The sequence below is a fragment of the Portunus trituberculatus genome, chromosome 31 (genome assembly GCF_017591435.1).
Source record: "Portunus trituberculatus isolate SZX2019 chromosome 31, ASM1759143v1, whole genome shotgun sequence".
NCBI classification, from domain to species: domain Eukaryota; kingdom Metazoa; phylum Arthropoda; class Malacostraca; order Decapoda; family Portunidae; genus Portunus; species Portunus trituberculatus.
In genome coordinates, this window is record NC_059285.1 from 27,269,906 (window position 1) to 27,292,809 (window position 22,904).

A 22,904-nucleotide genomic window follows, 5' to 3' on the forward strand; every position below is an offset into this window, starting at 1 on the left:
GATTGCAATAAAATCGGAAAGTGGTCACTACCGTGTAAATCCGGTAGGACTCGCCAATTAAAATCAAGGAAAGAATTAGATGTACAAAGAGAAAGATCGATAGCTGTAAAAGTCCCAGTAGGAGTGTGGAAATGTGTAACATCCCCAGAATTTAAAATCTCCAATCCCTCATCCTCAATAAAAGAACCGATTAAAACCCCACGAGGATTACTAGCACCTTCATCCCACAATGGGTGACGGCCGTTAAAATCTCCCAACAAAAAGAAAAGGCGGAGTCAGCTGACGCACCAGGCCGTCAAGCTCACCCCTGGAGACAGGAAGCCGAGGAGGGAGATATAAACTGCAGATGGTGTACAGTCGTCCCATAAAGACCTTAACAGCAACCACCTGAAGGGGAGAGTTAAGTTGTACCGGGATAACAGGTATATCCTGACGGACTAGAATAGCTGTGCCACCGTGGTGGCCCTGGTCAGGGAAAGGAGTGTTAAAAAAAACCACGATAGCCAGGAGGACTAGAATAAGTACTATCACCTATCATAGTCTCTTGTAGAGCTACACAGGCTGGAGAGAACTCCGACAGCAAAGCTCGGAGTTCCCCCCCCACGAGGCGCGAAGGCCTCTACAGTTCCATTGTAGAAGCTTGAAGACGACTATTTGGGTGCAGTGGACGAGCGAGCCTTTTGAGGCTGCCCGTGACTGACCTGACTAGAAATAATCAAACGACGAGAAGACACCGGGAATTGAGGTGTGCCGGGTCGTTGGACCTCAGCCTTTCGGCTTATCGGTGGGTGATGCGAACTATCATCACTTTTACTGGTCCTCGGAGGACGAGGATCAGGCAGGACTGCACTTTCCGATACAGTTGGTCCACGAGGGACGGCTATGACAATATCATCGGACGTCTCCATGCTCAGACCGTCCTCATCATAAGAAGCCCTATCTGAGACGGAGGGCGTCACAGAAGGCTGGACAGAAACTACTGGAGCTACCCTAGCATAGCGGTCCCTGGAGGACTCACGATTATAAGCACCGGGAGTTAGAAGGAAAGTCCTTATCATAAACCAGTCGAATGCGAACAACCGTACCATACGCCTTGAGAAGTGAGTGTAAGGCATGATAGGAAAATGATGGATTAACATTTACCATTACAAGAGAGTCATATGCAGCAGAAATGCATCCCTCAAAAGAACTTCCAGAACAGGAGACTGCTGTGGGAGGCCCTTGTGGAGGGGAATCCTCCTCCTTACTCAGACCTGAAGATGACGTCAGCCACCTCACGAGAACCTGAATGTTTTTTTGTGTTTTCCCATAAAAAAAAAACAGCTACACAAAAATTGGCTGCGAAGGTTGGGTTTCGATAATGCTGATATAAGGATAATTACAAATCTGTACTGGGGGCAGAGAGCTGTGGTGAGAATTGGAGATGATAAAAGTGATTGGATTAAAATAGAAAGAGGAGTGAGACGGATGTGTGTTGTCACCAGGCTTGTTCTCACTCTATACACAGGCTGTCATGGACGAAATGACCGATCTGAAAGGCATTAAGGTGGGAGGAAGGAATATAAATAACATTAGATATGCTGATGATACAGTGTTGATTGCAGACACTGAGGAAAAGTTACAAAGATTGGTGGATCGATTGGATGTGGAATGTAGAGGAGTTGGATTGAGGATTAACATCGGTAAAACAGAAGTAATGGGAGTGAACAAGAAAAAGGATCAATTAAGAGTGAATGTGAGAATAGGTGCTCAAGCAGTGAAGCAAGTTCAATCATTTAGATATTTGGGAAGTTTGGTAGAAGAAGATGGTAGATGTGATGCAGAAATAAGATCAAGAATTGGAATGGCAAAAGTTAACTTTGGGCAAATGAGAGGGATACTAACAAACCTGAACTTGAGTAGTGGGATCCGGTTAAAAATCTTAAAGTGTTACATATGGTCAGTACTATTATACGGTTGTGAAACTTGGACCATTAGTAGAGAAATGAAGAAGAGGCTGGAGGCAACAGAGATGTTGTTCATTAGAAAAATGATGAGGATCCCGTTGGTGGCAAGGAGAACAAATCAGGAGGTATTGCAGATGGTCGGCACGACAAGGGAGTTAATGACTAAAGTGAGAAAAAGACCGCTCGGGTATCTTGGGCATGTTTTGAGAGGGGATGGCCTAGAGAGAGACTGCCTCTTGGGGATGATCGAAGGAAGAAGAGCGAAAGGAAGACAGAGGATGAAATATATGGATGCAATCAAGGAGATGGTGGGAAAAGAGAGGATGGAGGAAGTGGTGGAATTGGCTGGGAACAGAAGAATCTGGCACTCCATTGTCGCCAACGTCAATTAAACACGGCACTGCGGTAAGGTAGGGTGGCATTGATTTTCATGGGTACGGGTTCTACTTTCTCATAGGATCGTAAGATCGTATCTTGCCTATAGGTCTTTTCTCTTTTAGTGTGATTCATGAGAGGCAGAAAGATGTTATTTTCATTATTTACTTTAACTAGACAGGGTTGGGTGTTCTAAAGGAACCTTGGTTGAGGGTACACAATCAGGGTGGTGTTTGGCGTTTCTTTCACTGAGATAGGGACAAACCTAGACTGGTAGGAGTTAACAGACAAGGGTTTCTTTACACTAATTTGGGTATAACCTTGGGAAGCTTCTCCCAGCGTGACAGGATCTTCTCGTACCCTACACACATTTTTTTTTGTTACGTGAGATGTGACTAACTACGTAAGAAGCACCTCCCCAAGACATGCTTGATTTAATACATCACACCCTAACAACACATCTACTGAGACATATGTGTCTGCTACTACTGGGAACCAATGTCTACGAGTACAAACTTTTTCATTCCCGATTTTAATCTCAGTCTTCACCATTCCTAGAATTCGTAAGGACGCACTTGTAACTCCCTGTAATCTTAGAGGGTTCCTGCGAGTGTTTACTTCACCACCGACACGTTTTGCTGTCTTTTCCGTAAAGAGAGTGTAACTACTACCGGTATCTACCAAAGCTTTCATTAACTTGCCTCCAATTTGTACATTGATAGTGGGAGGAGTTAAGCCTCCTGCTAGTCACACCTTTTGTGGTGGATGTTGGGGTGGAACTCTTTTTTCTTGGGATGGGCTATTCTTTTCTCCCCTATAACAACCTGGTCTTCTACAATCAAAGCAATGACCTCGGGGAGGCTTTCTCCAGCACTCCCTTAGCTGGTGAGTGTTTGATCTACAGTACTCACAATAGTTACGTCTTTGAGGTTCGTGACATCTGGGTGAATCACGCCTTCCCTGGGCTACCTGTGCCTTTAACAGTTGGATGATTTCTTTTAATTCCTCTAACTCTCCCTCATCAGATAGCTTTTCCTTAACTGAGGCTTTAGCTCCTTCCTGTCTCGAATTTTTTATTCCTCGTGGTACCAAATTCACCTGATCATAACTTTGGGCTTCCAATATTTCTCATGTTTTAAACGCTCGTGGAATTTATTTAGGGAATAACCCTCATCCAGGAATCCTTTAAGTTTTTCTCGTGACTCTCTCGGTAGTCCATGCCACAGTTTTTTCTTAATCGTTCGGTCACGGCTTGGAAACTTTTCTTTGGGGAATCTCGTCTCTACCACTGCGTGTTGACATTTGGATCGCTGGGTGAATGAATGCCTGAAAGGATTCCACCCAATCATACTTCATAGACTCAAGCTCTTGCCAGGCACGATCTACATTAAATTCCACATTGAATTCAATTTTGGGCTTCCAATATTTCTCATGTTCTAAACGCTCGTGGAACTTATTTAGGGAATATCCCTCATCCAGGAATCCTTTCAGTTTTTCTCGTGACTCTCTCGGTAGTCCATGCCACAGTTTTCTCTTAATCGTTCGGTCACGGCTTGGAAACTTTTCTTTGGGGAATCTCGTCTCTACCACTGCGTGTTGACATTTGGATCGCTAGGTGAATGAATGCCTGAAGGAATTCCACCCAATCATACTTCATAGACTTAAACTCTTGCCAGGCACGATCTACATTAAATTTCACATTGAATTCAACTTTGGGCTTCCAATATTTTTCATGTTCTAAACGCTCGTGGAACTTATTTAGGGAATATCCCTCATCCAGAAATCCTTTCAGTTTTTCTCGTGACTCTCTCGGTAGTCCATGCCACAGTTTTCTCTTAATCGTTCGGTCACGGCTTGGAAACTTTTCTTTGGGGAATCTCGTCTCTACCACTGCGTGTTGACATTTTGATCGCTGGATGAATGAATTAAATTCCACATTGAATTCTTCTCTCAGGAAGGTTTTAAGTTTTGGCCACGTACTGATCTGCTTAGCCTGGTTGTTATGAATAAGGATCACCAATTCTGAGCTAACTCTACTTTTTGCAATCATAATTCGGTCATCATCCTGACTGCTGCATTGTTCGATTAATTTAAAGAACATTTGGAGTCGAGCCTCCGCGTGTAGACTTTGTAGTTGAGCTAAATGTAGCATGGGAACATCATGAGGTTTCGTCAGACTTGGTTGGTTAAGCTACGGTTACACTAGCCACTGATACCCCTGGGCTGGGCGATTTAGCCAGGGCTGGGCGCCCAGCCCTGGCTAAATCGTCCAGCCCAGGGCAAAGTTGCATGGACGCGCAGGACCATTTTTTCCCCAGCTCTAGGCATGGGCACACCACTAGGAACTAAGATACTATATTATTCACGCAAACAACTAAACCCAAATTTTCCTAAGTAATAAAATATGAAGATATTATATCACTATATACGCAATTTATTTATTTTTATGCCTGATTAGTTATAATTAGCTGCACACAAATTATTACAAAACATCATCTCTCGCTTGACCTGGGAAATCCTCAGATGTAAACAAACACACGCCGCAGCGCAATGTTTTAAACATGGCTTCTGTTGAAAAGTCCATTGTGTGGCCACAGGAGGCCATATGTAGTCTCCTAGAGAAGGGCAGGGACCGTGTGGTCTTGTGGAACATCAAACACAAGGACTACCACAAGAAGAACTTGAGAAGAGGTTGTTGAACACATTTTTTTTATTTCCTGCGTAACCAGGGCTTTACCCATTCTGTTTTCTGTACCTTGTCTCTTTCCTCCAGATATTTATATAAACTTTATAGCAAGTTATCAGGGCCTGAGCAACATTGCTCCACTCTTCCCTTCCCATAGCCATCTTGAGGTCTGGTGCGCTCTGTTTAGATTGGCGCACCAAGTATCAAGATCAAGATCAAGAGCACCCAGGACTGGGGCTGGGCTGTGTGTAACCACTTGCCTTGTAAACCCAGGCATAAGGCTGGCCTCCGTCCCAGGCCCAAGGCTGGGCCCAGGGGTAGCAGTGGCTAGTGTAACCGTACCTTTAGGCTTCACGGGTGAGACAGTCATTGATTGCGTTGGGGATAACAAAGTCGTATTTAGCAAAGTTCTTACCTCCTAGACTTCTTGTTCTAATTTAATTACTCTACCGGGATCAACAATTTTGACATTCTCGTCCTCAGTTACAGCTGGATTCATTATGAGATCCATGGTGGTGACGAAGTTACACAACTAATAGCACTGGGTAGGAAATTGACTCCCGTGTACCATCAAATACCAGTGGACACTCAGGTTTCCCACTGCTAGTAGAGTGTACTTAGTCTAGAGTTCCATCTTTCTCATCCCTATGTCCCTGGATTACTCTGACAAATTTTCCAATGACACGTTCCTTCCCTTCCGCGGACCAGTGCACTCCGTCATTTGATAAATTCTCTTGGAAAAGCAAAGTATTGAAATGTATAACTTGGTATTTCTTTACTCGTTTGATTCTCTTATTCACTGAATTCTGCACTTTATTGTACTCCTCGGTGGAGATAGGTCCGTGACGAGAATAAACTCTGGGTTCAATGAGGCAAATACACACTACAACCCCACAGTTCCTCTAAATTTCGCGAGCAATGTTCAAGATTTTCTCTGCAAGGAGACCGGAATCTATACCACTGACAATATCGTTACTCCATAACCACAACATACACAAATCATGTTCCCAGTTCAATATTCAATACTTATTTATTCTATGGTCAAAAATTGAAAGAATGTGCATGAACGCCTAGGGCTCTGAATACTCGTAAATTTACATTATTAACATTCAGTGATCTTGGGATTTGACTATGACCAACAAGGGAGACTTTTAACATATTTTATAGTTGTAGTTTTCTTTTGTGTGGTCTGACAGGCTTCCGGCTAACTTTTTGAGGCGTAAAAATATCCCACCGCTTAAGCCAGCAGTGTAATGGTAACTTTATTTATTTGACTTTGAGATGATAACTATTTGGTCAAGGAATATAAGTTAAGTAAAAGATATAAAAATATTATACATTTATTATCACCAATAGTTTGATTTAAAGTTGATAATTTGACTTAACAAAAACAGATCACTTATGGATTCAGATAGACCAATAAACAGAACAAAAATTCGGTAGAAGCTGCCACCAGACCCTTTCGTCCCCCAACTATTAAGAAAGAAGACTTAAGGAATAAATAAATAAATAAATATATATATATATATATATATATATATATATATATATATATATATATATATATATATATATATATATATATATATATATATATATATATATATATATATATATATATATATATATATATATATATATATATATATATATATACTCACGTAGATCAGTCTCCGAAAATCTTAATATATATATATATATATATATATATATATATATATATATATATATATATATATATATATATATATATATATATATATATATATAGAAACTAAGACATAAGAATTACCAAAGAAAAAAAAAAATATTCACACTGAAATTTCACTGACTCTAACTTCCCTTTCACACAAAAATAAATACTATGACAGAGGACGCTAAGGGACACCCTGCCACCGTACCCAAGAAAAGAATTCATTTCACAAATTACCGACACAAAAGGGGGGAATGGGTAGTGTACTGTGTGTGTTTGTGTGACACCGCCGAGATACCAGACAGACTGACTCTCCAATGCTGTATCTGCGTGAGTGAGAGACGAAAGCGCACTCTTAATAGTTCTACGAATCAGTCTTAATTAAATATGTTTTACTTTTACCACTGAATGATTTCTCTAAATGAATATGAATTCAGGATATCAGATAAGGGGACGGACCGCAAAATGACCACGTACCTGCGTGAGTGAGAGACGAAAGCTTACTGAAGCAGTGCTGCCAGATGCAATGACTCACATTTCCCCAAATCCGAGTGCCAAAATTCCCAATTTTGGAGAAAATTTTCCCATTTCAAAAAGTTTGGTTTTAATTGAGTTTTATTTGAGTTATAGCTAAAAATAAAATACCAATTTCTTTCTACTTGTAGTATGGACAATAGGATACTGGCATAGTTAACTAAAAAATCCAACTATATTTATGCTGAACACACTTTTAATCTGAAAACTTAAGTACAATAATGAAAAACATAGGTAGTACACTTCTCAAAACTTTAAACTAAAATGTTGCATTGATTAGTTAACCTTAATCCTATATCATATACATGAATCACTCTGAATCATACATATCAGAGGTCATGCGTTGAAGAAGGGTCCTGCTTACAGGGAAACTAAAACAAAAATCCTCTTTCAAGTATCGCCTAGTATGGAGCAATCCAACCAATGTTTTAGTGGAAAGTGCATTTCTCTGCTTGGTCTTCATGTTGTTAACTAGTGAAAATATTCTCTCAGCAGCTGCACTTGAATGTGGAAGGCAAAATACAAAAGAAACGAAATAAGACAACTGAGGGAACATTTGTGATCCATCTCTTTTTTTCATCTCTGCAATGGTTTGCCAGAGTCTTTCTGTGTCAATACTTGCATCTACTTCAAGATCTGTATTCCTAAGTAGTCTCCATTCATTATCTATCTCATTCAACTTATTTTCTTCAATGATTCCTGGAAGTAAGCTGACTAGTGGGGCAATGGATGGTTCACTTTTTTTCAGCACTACTTTGGAATCAATGAGCCTCAGGTGTTTAAACACTGCATTTCTGAAGGGAAACCTTTTAAAAATTTGACTCACACTCTCAACCAGAAAGTTTAAACAATGTTTTTGAAACTCCTCTAGATTTGGGCGAGACAAGCCATGAGTGTTTTGTGCAATAGCTGCTGTTACTTTACCTCCCAAGTAAATCTCATTTAGAGGTAGAAAGTGTGAGGGGTTTCTGTACTGAACATTTTGAACTGCAGTGTTCTGTAGATGATCCCTTTTTATGTAACAATCCATAATGGTCCTACACACAACAGACACTGAGTCATACATCAAGTGAATCTTTGGCCTCTCAGACTGCATCATCGTGTTTAGGTCAGTAAAAAAAGGCAAAATTAATTCTAGAAACTGAAGATACAACTTATTTGTAGGGTCTTTCAAGTAATGCAAGATCTTTTCTGCTGCCATAATTCTCTCTGAGAATGCAGCATCAGTGAAATAAAGTATTAATGCATCATACTGTTCTAGAACCCGACACACTACAGCCTGAAGGGACAGCCAGTGAGTCTGACTGGGATGCAATAATTTGTGCGGCTTAACCTTCACAAAATCTTGGAATTCCTTCAGCTTTGATAACCTCTTAGGGCTTGACATAAAATAATTATATACATCTCTTGTCAGCTGCTCAACTGCCCTTGGAAGACTCATGCAAGCATATGAGGTACACAAATGGAATGAGTGACAGATGCATTTCATAATGAACTGATTAGGGACATCAGTCACAAGGCGAGAAGACAGGGAATTATGAGCACCCATCATAGCGTTAGCACCATCTGATGCAAAACCTATCATATTCTCTTTGTAGGGAATCCCATTATCTACAAATACTTTAACAATGCTGTCATACAAGCTTTGAGCACTTCCTTCCTGTACAGGGACTAAATCAAGAAAAACATCATTAGCTTCACCGCCATGTATCAGACGTGCAAGTAGACACAGGTGTTTAGTGCAACCTTTGTCGGTTGACTCATCAACTATAATTGGAAACTTTTGAGTCTTTACATTGTTGATCAGCTCTTCCTTGCTAGTTGGACCAATTACTTTCTTGAGTATTGCAGTAGTCTTCGTCCTACTGCATGCAATATGTTTAGCAATCTGAGAGTCACTACATACACATTTTATTAGTTGGGGTAAATGTGTCATGATACTCATAGGTAGGTTAGGTTCTGCAACAAAAGCTGCTAGTCTTATTTCACCTTCTTTTACCTCCTTATTCAGTGATGAATGTCCTCTAGCAAATGACATTGACAATAGTGTAAGTTGTTTGGCAGCACTACTGGCATTAGTTTTGTGTTTTTGTCCACCTGCATGTTTCTCTAGCTCGGATTTCTTTGCATTAAGTTCACAATCACAGGCTTTGCAATAAGCTCTATTTTTACTCTTTACACTCGGTTGCATCCATCCCTTGAACAACGGAAGTGATTCCCAGTTAGGTGAATATTTCTGAGAATATTTCACTTTCTTTACTGCCCTTGGGGGAGTGCCTTGATCATCGCATCCATCATCGCCCTCATCCGCCATGACTCTACTCGGGTAAACCTCGACTCACTCTCACACAACTGTACCAAATAAAAAAAAAAAAAAATGTTAGGCTGATTTTACCGGAGCTCTTTCGTAAGTTAATAATTTGTCTCAAGGAATATTTCTTCTAAATAACACTGATTTACGACACATTTCGTTAGTACTCTCTCTTCTACTCCATAGGACAATATATATCCTAACTCTATCGCAAATATCAGACTATTAGAAAGAAATAAACATACCACTGTAAGGAGTTAAAGTCGGTGTGTCGTGTGGCCCGTGGCGTAGGTGGCAGGGAGTAACTCACATTCACAGGCACAGCTGTCAGCCTATCATTACGTAATACGTATGTGTCGCGGACGCGAACTGGACGCGTCCACACACTTCCACTCTGTTATCACTTGTCCGTTTCCTACTAGTGAGTACCTCTTCATCTTGAAATTATTATATTTCCATAGATACATCCGTTAAAGTTATTATGTATCATATTATTTATATTGATGTGTTGAAGAATTACCAAATTAAGAGAAAATGCTGCTCCACAATGAAAAATCCCTATTTTTTCTAGTAAATCCGAAGTCGCATATGAAAATTCCCCAAAAATGGGCATGAATTCCCCATTTCCCCATCAACATCATGATTTCACCAAAACTAGGGAAAATTCCCTCAATCTGGCAGCACTGCACTGAAGCTATACTGGAGAGACCCGCGTGCAGGGCTCCCAGTTTGCTTTTTCAGGATTTCCCCAGACAGATGTCCAGATTTTCCCAGATTAGACCAAATTTCCCCAAAAATCCAAATCCTTGTCTTAACGTGTAAAACTCAATTTATGTACATATTATACTACCGGTTAATATGAAATTCGCAAGAAATATAGATTACTATGATAAAATTACATAGGATCAGTGAAATAAACAATATACTTGTTCCAAAAATTATGTTTTTTAATGTTTTTTCCATAAATTATCACATTCTAGAAAAAAAGACTATCAGTAGAAAAAATAAATGTTTCATCACAAATTAAATGCACCTTTGAATAATGTTTTTCATCCATCACAGATGTGTGTACAAATTATCACAGTGTACAAAACTACAACTAAGAATAGGTAAAGATAAGACTATTTATCACAAAATAGTTGCAATACAGTACAATACTTTGGTTTGGGTATATACTGACTCTTCCATCACAGAATGGGTATATAAATTTGTACCTTAGGTCCTTGGTAACTGTAGATTATATATGGCTCCTTATGTCTAAAGCACCTCTAACCCTTACTCAACACAAAGTGACTTAGATCTTAAAATTATCCATTATTATTTGGTGTGCTTCATCATTAGTTGCACTACACTTGACATTTTACACTAGTTTCAGCAACTCATTGTGCTCTTCCAGTTTCAACTCATGTGCAGATTTCCCATACTTAGCTAAACCCTCCTTAGTATGTAACCCAACAACACTCTCTCTCTTCAAACTATTTCTAACATCACTCTTAATCAATTTTAGAGAACTGAACAGTCTTTCAACAGGAGCATTGGCAAATGGCAGTGACATTAGGCATCCAACAACCTTACCTAAGTTTTTGTACTTAAGATCTCTACTGAATGACTTTAAGCTAAGACGCTCTTTCCAAAATTCAATATCACATTGATTACATTTAATCATTGGATCTTCTTCAATTCCCTGCTTCCTCCATTCACTATCCACAAGCTGTAATGAAGCAACATCTTCAAGAGATGTGAATGATTTATACACTTCAAACAATGAGGCAGGTTGACATTTGACAGCATTCACTGGATAGAGGAACTTGAGATCATCAAAGCTTTTGTGTTTCACAACTGAAAATCTCATTCTGATTTGCTTAACTAGCTCTACCAAGAATGACTGACAAGTTTGTCTTACATGCCTCACTCCTTGTGGACCCTGATTATCCCCAAGACATCCAGACAAAGTGGCAGTTGCAGCTACTCCTACATATACATTTTCCACATTAATTTTATTTTGAGGAGCATGAATATCAAGAGTGAAGGGATCTTGACTCCTAACAATATTCATCTTGATAAAGTCACAAAGCACTTCCTTCAGGAGCTTTGTGACTTCATCTTGCAGCCTGTGCAATAAAGGAGCTGAACTTTGAAATAAGGTGTTAAAAGCATTAATCCTATGCAATTGATAGCCATAGAGCCCAAATTTCCCCAGATTTATCGATTTCCTTAGATTTGTCACTAAAGTTGGTGAAATTTCCCAATCTAGTGTCATTTCCCCAAAAAGTGGGAGCCCTGCCCGCGTGTTTGGGAGAAAGCATCGGTGTTCGATATTTTGGGTTACAATATTAAGTTTCATAAAACAACTTATTTAATTTTAAGCTTCTGACTATACTAATGTTAACACGAACGAAAGACAACAGTATTAAAGTTAAATTGGGGAACAGTGATGCTAATAATTTTGTACGGGATAGTAACATAACACCTCTCATTCATTACTTGCTTGATCACGTGTCCGGATATACTATTCACAGTCTGAGGGTACTAAGGTTCACAGTCAATAGGAATCCAGCTTACTTGATAGCGTACGTAAGTCATGAGTTGGGCGTCATCACTCAAATCAGTTGAATCGTCTAGCTGGAGACTGAATTGCCCACTCTCTTTCATGGTTGCTATCACCTGTGATTTGATGTCGCAGGACATACTCTGAATTCGTTTTTTAACTATGTCATTCGAAAGAGAAACATGTTCAATTTTCTTCGCAAATTCATTTCCAATTGTTGTTCGCACCAAATCAAGAGCTGCAGGCTTTATCAGTTCCTTACCAATCGTATGTGGCTTTTTAGCTCTTGCAATTATCCAGCTTACCAGATATGAAGCAAGCGTTGCTTGTTGCATAATTGCTGGGTTGGTAGGCGCATCCAGTCTCTGCCTTTTCAGCTCTGGTCCTTGTTGACAAGTTCATTGTGTTTTCCCTCCAACTGTCGTTTAAGTTTGTTTCTCTTGAAAGATTCGTTACTTAAGACAACTCCACAAATAACACATTGTGGCTTAAACCTTTATAAAATGATATGGCATACTGGTGATTTTTCATCTTCTTGGGCTGTGGCAGTGGTTCTCCCATTTTCGAAGCCTGGGAAAGATAATCTTCAGGCTACGAACTACCGTCCTATATCTTTGACATCCTGCATTTGTAAAGTGTTAGAAAAGATGGTAAATGTAAGACTCATGTGGTACTCAGAGAGGAGGAAGTACTTGTCATCGGTCCTGTATAACTTCCAAAAGATGAGGTCTACTACTACTGATTTGTTATCCCTAGAGTCTTCTATTTGTGAGGCCTTTGCTAATCACCACCATCAAGTAACAGTCTTTTTTGACCTGGAGAAGGCCTACGACACGGCTTGATGTCATGGCATTTTACATTCCTTGTTTAATTTTGGCCTTCGTGGCCACCTTCCTATTTTTATTCAGCAGTTTTTATCCAGACGTCTTTTACGGGTTCAAATGCAGTGTTCTCTCCGATGCTAAATGATGGCGTCCCACAGGGAAGTATTCTCAGTGTTACATTATTCGCAGTCACCATAAATGGTGTTATTGATACTTTCCCAGATGGCATTCACGGCTCCTTATATGTTGATGATTTATGCATTTCCTTTGCTGCCGCTAGGATGCCACTGATTGAGCGTAAGCTCCAACTGGCAATCAATAGGGTATCCCGTTGGGCCAACATGAACGGGTTTCATTTCTCCACCTCGAAGACCGTAACCATGCACTTTTGTCGTAACAGAGTTATCAATCCGAATCCTGATTTATATTTAGCTAATAGACGCCTCTCATGTGTGGAGGTGACTCGATATCTTGGCCTATTGTTTGACAACCGTCTTACTTGTGTTCCCCATTTCAGTTATCTTAAGGCGTCGTGTCGGCAGGCATTATCCCTGCTTCGGATTTTAAGTCATACCTCTTGGGGTGCGGACAGGGACACTTTACTGTTAGATCTACTCATCCGTAACGAATGCACGGCTATGTGTGCTTGACTCCGTGGATCATGCTGGGGACCGCTTGACTACGGGTGCATTTCGGACATCTCCAGAACCTACCCTACTAGTGGATGCTGGTTTCTGGCCGCTCGACCTTCGGCGCCAGTCTTCGATTCTCCGTTGTTGGTTTAGCACCCACCGTCTTCCTGATTCTGTCCCTTGTCTATCAATATTGCGAGACTCGTGCTCGCAGGCATGTCACTCGACATTGCTCCCTAAACCTTTTGGCCATCGAGTCGCAAATCTCATGGCGGACTTATCTATCGACCGCACTCCTGTCTACTCTTTCCGGCTCCCACGAATTAGTTATTGGCAGCTTTCTGTTGTCTCATTTTGCCCTCCTGCCATGGACGGCAAGAAAGATTTTCTGCCAGCTTTGTCCCACACACGGTTTTTAGAACACTTTTTTTACTCATTCTGATGATATCCTTGTTTTTTAATGACGATTCCAAATCCGACGCAGGCGTTGGGTTTAGTGTGGTTTTCCCCTCTTTTTATCGGTCTGGCAGCCTTTCTTCAGTGGCATCCGTCTTTACTGCGGAGCTGTCTTTTACAATTTTTAATGACTGTCGCAGTGCTCTTACTGCTCTCTCTTCCACTATCTCCCTTAACACATTGGTTTTATCAGCCCTGGAGTGGCTATATCTGCTTACCAGAAGAGGATATAGTGTTGGGTACTGGTGGGTCCTTGGTCACGTAGATGTTCCGGGGAATGAACACGCAGATCGCGTCGCTAAAGAGGCAGCAAGTCACGCTCCATCTCCTGCCCCTTTTCCGTTTCGAGATCTATTTGATTTTGTTCGTCTGGCGGTTGCAGCAATTTGGCAGAGGAGATGGCTAACGGGGGTCGCAACATCGAAAATGGGAGAAATCACTAATTCCACTATCCTTCAGTGGACATACACCCATGTCCGGGATCACCGTTTACAGACTTTAATGGCGCGACTGCGTATAGGTCACACGTATCTTACACAGAGGTACCTGTTGACCACGGACCCTCAACCTTACTGTGATAACTGCCTGGTGCCATGTACGGTTCGTCACCTAGTTGTCGAGTGCCCCAGTTTGACTGAAGACACCGGTACATCTACCGCGTCGCGGTAGAAATATTTTGTCTCTCTCTCTCTCTCTCTCTCTCTCTCTCTCTCTCTCTCTCTCTCTCTATCTATCTATCTATCTATCTATATATATATATATATATATATATATATATATATATATATATATATATATATATATATATATATATATATTATTGTAGCGGCGCCAAATGACCCTAGAAGTTGCGGCGCCTTAAATCCAATCCAATCCCGCCACAAGGCACGAAGGCCTCTACAGTTCCAGTGTAGAAGCTTGAAGACTATTTAGGTGCAGTGGACGGGCAAGCCTTTTGAAGGGGCTGCCCGTGACTCACCTGACTAGAAATAATCACCCGACGAGAAGACACCGGGAGTTATGATGTGCCGGGTCGTTGGACCGCTGCCTTTCGGCCTACCAGTGAATTATGCGAACCATTATCACTTCTACCGGTCATCGGAGGACGAGGGTCAGGCTTGACTGCACTTTTCGACACAGTGGGTCCACGAGGGACGGCTTTGACAATATCATCTGACGTCTCCAAGCTAAGACCATCCTCATCACAAGAAGCCCAATCTGTGACAGAGGGCGTCACAGCAGGCTGAACAGAAACTATTTGAGCTAACATTGCGGAACAGTCCCTGGAGGACGCACGATCATGTGCACCGGGAGAAACCTTAGATTGCTTAGGCTGAGCTAAATCTATCGACTCCGCAGAGCTGTGGTGTCGTTTGCTCAGGCCTTTCAAAGGCTTAGACGATACAGGGTGCAAATGGACATCCACTACATGGGTTACTTGGGTCATGTCCGGATTATTGCCGTCACTTCTTAGAGATGACGCAACTGGGTCGTGAGACAAAAGGGCAAACCTATTAGCCGAATGAACAGGACCACCCTCCCCAACAGAGCGAAAGGGAGCAAAAGGAATTGTCTTCTGACCGGCAGACTCAACTGAAGAGCGAGCGGCCAATGAAGCATAGGATGTCGCACCAGTACCGTCCTTCTGGCGGTACAGGAGTTCGCGGCGGGTGCTACCAAGGCTGATGAACTGACTGTTAACAAGCTGTAAAATATCCTACTCCAGGCGATACATAGAGCATTGCCTGGAACGTACCTGGTGAGTATCACGGCAATGAAAACAATAAGCAGCTGCATTGCAATGCTCCTTAGAACGTGAGTTTTGTGCTGAGCAATTACCAAATCGAGAAGCTTCATTGCAGGAGGTTTTACCATGACCATAATCGTAGCACGAGAAACACTGAAGAGGGCGGGAAACCAAACGGTCCACCTTAAGATTTAAAGAACCGATATGAACACGGTCAGGAAGGGTGGAACCAAAAAAGGTGAAAAGGACCATGTTGGAGGAATTCCTCATCTTAGTCACCTTTTGGACTGAGCTAGGACACATTGCTAGTATTTCCTCCTCTGGAAATTCATAAAGATCTTCACTGTAAACACAATCTTTGCTATAATTAAAGGTGGGATGAGCTTTCACGGTCTCAAACATGTTGTCAGAAGGGCATGGGAGATGTTGCAACATCCTTGCCTGCGTGATATCTTTAGCTCTAGCACCCTCTTACCATACTTCTTGAGATTTCCCTCAGGAATGGTGCCAATCTCTTTGGCAAGGTACCGGGAGGCATGGATGAAATTCCCGCGCCTATTTCGATAGTACACCACAAACCAACGTGGAGGCGAGATCTGGCGGACTTCTGGAACTGAATTCTCTAGATTTCGGATATAATCCAATATTACGTGATTGGAGAAGTTCAGTTTTAAAGCCAAAGCCGGCAGAGATGCTACATGTTCAAAAGCCAAACGGGCTTCATCACATGACAAAAACGTCACATAGCAGCGGTTGTATGGTAAGTCCTTATCATAAACAAGTCGAATACGAAGGGCTGTGCCATACACCTTGAGAAGGTAGTGCAAGGCGTGATAGGAAAATGATGGATTAACATTTACCATCAAAAGGGAGTCCAAACCAGCAGATATGCGTCTTTCAGAAGAACTCCCAAAGCAGGAAACTTCTGTGGGAGGCATTTGTGGAGGGGAATCCTCCTCCCTACTCAGACCTGAAGATGACGTCTCGTGGGCCAGCTCAGCCACCTCACGAGAATCTGAAAGTTTTTTTTACTTTTCCCATAACCATACAGTAACACAAAAGAATATTTCCAGGGACAAGGGAAACCATCTACTGGGACTACACTGGGAGTGAGCGCTGGCTGCCGTGGACGGGGTACCTCGTCTCCATGCGGACCAGTCGTTTTAAAATAGGACCCCACATGATACGAATGTTTGTCCACGACAGAGCTGAGGCCCCCCCTCCCAAAGCATCCCAGCCTGGACACCCAACCATCCAACACAGGACGACCCCTCTTGGGCTATCCCTCCAGCGGGTGGCTCCGCTGGTCCACTAGCAGCTTATGTAGGAACCATTCAGTCTGGCCCCTCACTGGCGACCTTACTAGCATGGGTAGCCCTCTCACCCTCGAAAGGGAAGAGCAGGGGCCTAAGCCCCCTCTAGCCTAGCTCGCCAGGTCACAGGGGCATGCAAGCCTCTCCACCACGACGGGGCGGTTCCCATCTGGGGGGATATTAGTAGTAGTAGTGGTGGTAGTAATAGTAGTAGTAGTAGTAGTAGTAGTAGTAGTAGTAGTAGTAGTAGCAGTAGAAGTAGTAGTAGTAATAGTAGCAGTAGTATTAGTTTTTTTTTTTATGTCCATGCCTATTGCACCTGTAGTCATATTTGAAGAGTATATGTGGGAAGCACTGTTAAGCTTCCGCCCATTAGTGGCGCAGGGAATTCTATTTATATTAGGGTCCATATTATCACCCAAGCGCATATTTGGTGTAACCATCTAGAAGCAGGATATCATGGTAACATGTAGTTAACTTTAACCACTCAACAAATGGCATAGCTTCAAAGCGGTACGTGGGTCTGCCCAATCCCACGCTCACCACTTAATCCACTATGCCACCCCGTCCCTAGTAGCAGTAGTAGTAGCAGTAATGTTAGTGGTAGTAGTAGTAGTAATAGTAGTAGTAGTAGTAGTAGTAGTAGCAGTAATAATGGTAGTGGTAGAATGGATTTGTTTAACTCATTTAATTTTTCCCTCTTCATGTATTTTTTTTTTTTCTCATTTTACGTTTTTTTTTTCTTCTCTTTCTACTTCCTTTCCTCTCTGCACCTTTCCCGTAGCCCCTTCCCCAGTGGCAGGCTGTGGTGCGGCCCTTCGGTGGGTGGATGTGGGTTAGCCTTGGTGTGGTCCTCCTTTTGTCTGGCCCTCTACTCTGGTTCTTCCTTTGTCACTCCTTCAGCCACTTCTCCGTGCCCGACGCTGTATTCCTCTCCTTCGCTGCTCTAGTCTGCCAGGTTTGTGTGTGTGTGTGTGTATGTGCGTGTGTGTGTGTGTGTGTGTGTGTGTGTGTGTGTGTGTGTTTACAGAAAGATAAGACAATCAGTAGTTTTGTAAAGGATTACAAATAAGAATGTTCTCTTGCTTATCATCTTCCTCTTTCTTCTTCATCCTTCCGTAAACATAGAGTCGTCCATGGCCACGCTCGCCTCACGTCCGAGTGTTTGTTGCCACTTGGCTCTTGTTTTGTCTGGTGGTGACCGTTTCCTTCGTCGGGAACCTCACCGCTTTCCTTACTGTGCCCGCTTACTCACCGACGATAGAAACCTTGGAAGACTTGGTTCGTTCCGACTTTACTTGGGGTATCAATGACTTTGGGGCCGCCGACTATCAACTCTTCAAGACAAGCGAGGTATGTTTGACAACACACACACACACACACACACACACATACGGCCCGGTAGCTCAGTGGTTAGAGCGCTGGCTTCACAAGCCAGAGGACCGGGGTTCGATTCCCCGGCCGGGTGGAGATATTTGGGTGTGTCTCCTTTCACGTGTAGCCCCTGTTCACCTAGCAGTGAGTAGGTACGGGATGTAAATCGAGGAGTTGTGACCTTGTTGTCCCGGTGTGTGGTGTGTGCCTGGTCTCAGACCTATCCGAAGATCGGAAATAATGAGTTCTGAGCTCGTTCCGTAGGGTAACGTCTGGCTGTCTCGTCAGAGACTGCAGCAGATCAAACAGTGAATTACACACACACAGAGAGAGAGAGAGAGAGAGAAACATTTATTTATGAATAGTTTTTAAAAATATATAATGTACATATTATAATATGCATTGAACAAACTAGCTAGCCTATTTTAAGCAAAGCTTTTCAAGGATCTTATAATAATCTGTGAGAATTATTAGCTGACATGTGCGGTTTGTGTAATGGAAAGAATAGAATCTTAACAATAATACATAGTAGAAGTTAATGGAAATATTTAAGACAGTACAATAATAATAATAATAATAATAATAATAATAATAATAATAATAATAATAATTATAGTAATAATAATATAAATGAAAATAATAATTATAACAATAATAAAAATAATAATGATGTTAATGATGACAATAATGAAAATATTAACAACAATAATAAAAATAATAATGATGACAATAATGAAAATAATAACAATAACAATAATAAAAATAATCATGATGACAATAATTCTTATGATAATACATTAATAAAAGTTAGAAATAATAACAATAGAAAAAAAAAACAATATTAATTGTAACAGTAATAAATATAATATTGATGACAATAGTTCTTATGATATTATATTAATACAAAATAGAGATGATAATATTGAAAGAAGATTCAGTGATATAACATAAACAACTCTGATGATAATAGTAATATATAAAGACTAAAAATCATGAAATAAAGATATATGACAATTCAGGTGTAAAATATTGGCTATATGGAAATTTAATAAAGATCCTTTATATGTATGAATACAAATACTTAGATTTAATATTGCAAACTAGACAATCAATATGAATTTATGATATTTCTTTTTAGTTGTTTTTTTTAATATACTAAGGGAAGGAACATTTTGTATGTGAGGTGGTATAGTGTTCCATACAACAGGACGTATGTTGAATGGCGAAATTTTGTGAGGCGATGAGCTGGATGTAGGAGGTTACCACGATTACGCGTCCTATGTTCATGGGTTGGGAGGAGATCTTGAAGTTGATTTCTGTGGTTAAACATATATTGAGAAACACATAGTTTTGTTATATCTTCAAGTTTTAATATGTTTAGAAGTTTAAAAAGAGGGTCTGTGTGAGCAAAATAGTAGCTACTGTTTTAAATTATTCTAACATTTTTTTTAAGTTGCATTTTGAGAGGGATTAGATATGTTGTGTAGGTAGTGCTCCATATGAGATTGCAATATGTTAGCAGTGGGTATATATGAGCATAATAAATACATTTAAGTACATTTTGAGGCATGAAGTCTTTGATTTGGTGAAGTAAAGCAATGTGTCTGGAAATCTTTAGTGTTAAACTATCAATATGATGCTTAAAAGTCAATGATTCGTCATAAGTAACTCCTAAAAGTTTTACTGTTTTTGTTCTGCAAATAGGATTTCTATTAATTGTAAGTTGGGGGAGGTTTGAGTTGACGTTTGCATGTGAAAAGCATAAAATGTGTTTTGTCAGTGTTGATAGTGAGTCTGTTACTTAGGCACCACTGATGTAGTTTATCAAGTTCTTGATTAGCAGATATAATAAGTTGTTCTGGAGATGGGTCTATGAGGTAAACTGTCATATCGTCTGCGAATAGAATGGTTTTGAGTTAATAAAATATTTGATATGTCATTTATGTAAATTAGAATAATATAGGACCCAAAACACTACCTTGAGGTACCCCAAGAGTAACAGTTTTCAAAGAAGACATTTCTCCATAAAAGTGAACTTGCTGCTGTCTTTCAAATAAATAATCCCTGAACCAAGAATGTATTGTGCCACGTACACCATAATGATACAGTTTATCAAGAAGGATATTGTGGTTCACTGTGTCAAATGCTTTAGAGAAGTCAATAAAATGGATAAAACTGAAAGTTTTTATCTATTGAAGTTAGGATGTCATTAGAAAAACATTAAGGGCATGAGATGTGCTGCATTTTGACCTAAAACCGTATTGTGAATTATTTAATATTTTTTTTATTTTCCAAATATTGCACAAGGTGAGTCTTCATTGCAGATTCAAATATCTTAGAAAAACTGTCAGTTGAGAAATAGGCCTATAATTTTTAGGATCATCATTAGGTCCAGACTTGTATATGGGAGTAATTACAGCATTTTTTAGCTTGTTTGGAAAAGTTCCACTTCAAACTGAAAGATTAAAAAGAAATGTTAGTGGTATGGAGAACAATTCAGTATTCTTTTTAATAACAGAGACTGCAATATCATTAATGCCAGAGTTTTTATTATTAAGTTTTTTAATCACATTTCTTAAGTCTTGAGTAGTTAAAATAGGAACAACCATAGACTGTGGAAAATCACCTTCAAGGTAACTATTGGGATTAGTATTAGATTTAGGTAATTGGTTATTAAGGTGGGGTGCAATATTCGAAAAGTAATTACTGAAAGCTTCAGCTATGTCAAATGGCTTGTTTAGTGTAGTTGACCCTACTTTCAACGAGTTAATACTGGTGCTCTTATGAGAATTACCTTTTAAAGAATTTATAGTTTGCCATATTTTCTTAGTGTTATTTTTAAAATCAGAGAAAAAATTTGAGTAATAGTTACGTTTAGCTAATCTTATAGCTTGTGTGAGATTGTTCCTGTATATTTTGTATGTGTTATGTGATATGATTCCAAGTTTTGCTTGTTTGAAGAGTATAAATTTATTTTTAATAGAGTTCATTAATCCTCTGGTAAGCCAAGGGTTTTGCAGTCTTTTATATGTGATAAATTTAGTCTTTATAGGGTAACATTTGTTATATAATTTGATAATAGTATTAATAAAGTAGCTGAAACTTTCATTAGTGTTTGTCATGTGGTATAGATCTTCCCAGTTAATTTGGTGTAATTCATGTGTAAATTTATCATGGTTATAATTGCTAAAGTCCCTGAAAGTTATCTTGAGCTTACTATTAGGTTCAGATTGTTTAATCACATTAATGAAAACGGGTAAGTGATCAGAAACACTATAATGTAAAATGCCAGATAAAGATGGTGGTAAGAAATTCGTCCAAACATGGTCTAAAAGGGAGGGTTTACCTAGTTGTGGATTATCTGGGAATCTGGTCGGCCGAGATATGCGAGGAAAATAATTCATTGCTTGCATTGCATTAATGAAGATATTAGTAGGAAGATGAGATGTATGTTCAAGTAAATTAATGTTGAAATCACCAAGAATAATGGTTTTGTTGCATCTGAAAACATCAGTAGTTAATTTGTTAATTAAGGTGTCAGTAAAATCATTTACAGCTATATGTTTGCTATGAGGTCTGTAAAGCGTGGCTATTACATATTCAATTGTAGTTATTTTAACTTTTAGTGTATAGAGTTCTATATCGTCATTGATCTAACAATATTCATGTAGTACATCTGTATGAATGTCATTCCTTACAAAAATACTGATACCTCCGTGTTCCTTGTTAGTTCTAACCAGAGTATCCATCCATAAAGAAAAGATGTTTGGTAGATTCATTTAGCCATGTTTCTGTGAGTGCAAGGACATCTGGGTGCTTCGGGAGACAATTTAACATTAATTTTAGGTAATCAAAGTTTTTAGAAAGAGACCTAATATTTAAATGAATTATGTTAATATACTGATTATGGTAAGGATTAGTAGCTAACACATATTCATCAATATTAAAATATCTAGATTGAGCATTAATGTCATGGTTTCCAGAATTTTTTTCAATAATATCAATAAAGTAAAAATTATTACTACCATCATCATCAGCTGTATCATAGAGTGAATTGTATAGGTTATCCATAACGAATTAAAAAAAAAAAAAAAAAAAAATATATATATATATATATATATATATATATATATATATATATATATATATATATATATATATATATATATATATATATATATATATATATATATATATATATATATATATATATATATATATATATATATATATTATAGATAGATAATCCAGTCTCATCGATATGCATAAATATAATGAAAAATTTTACATACATCATTATACATTTGGCAGAATATGCATGAAAAATATATACAGCAACAGAGGAAGGGAGCAATACTGACTTTACAGTAAAATGGGCAGGACCAAGTCCTCCACAGGGGCTCAATCCCCATCACGTCCCTGGGAGTAAGCCCGCAGTTCTGTCGTGAATTCGGTCAATCCCATT

General features: G+C 39.7%; 1 protein-coding gene across 1 annotated transcript; it reads right to left on the reverse strand.

Moving 5' to 3' along the window:
- Positions 1-7,392: 7,392 nt before the first annotated feature.
- On the reverse strand, positions 7,393-10,096 carry LOC123511371. Its single transcript, XM_045267190.1, has 2 exons — positions 9,791-10,096; positions 7,393-9,586 (listed from the first exon to the last, which is right to left on the reverse strand). Exon 2 carries the CDS (start codon positions 9,546-9,548, stop codon positions 7,545-7,547), a length of 2,004 nt encoding a protein of 667 aa, XP_045123125.1. The 5' UTR covers positions 9,549-9,586; positions 9,791-10,096; the 3' UTR covers positions 7,393-7,544.
- Between the last annotated feature and the right edge of the window lie 12,808 nt (positions 10,097-22,904).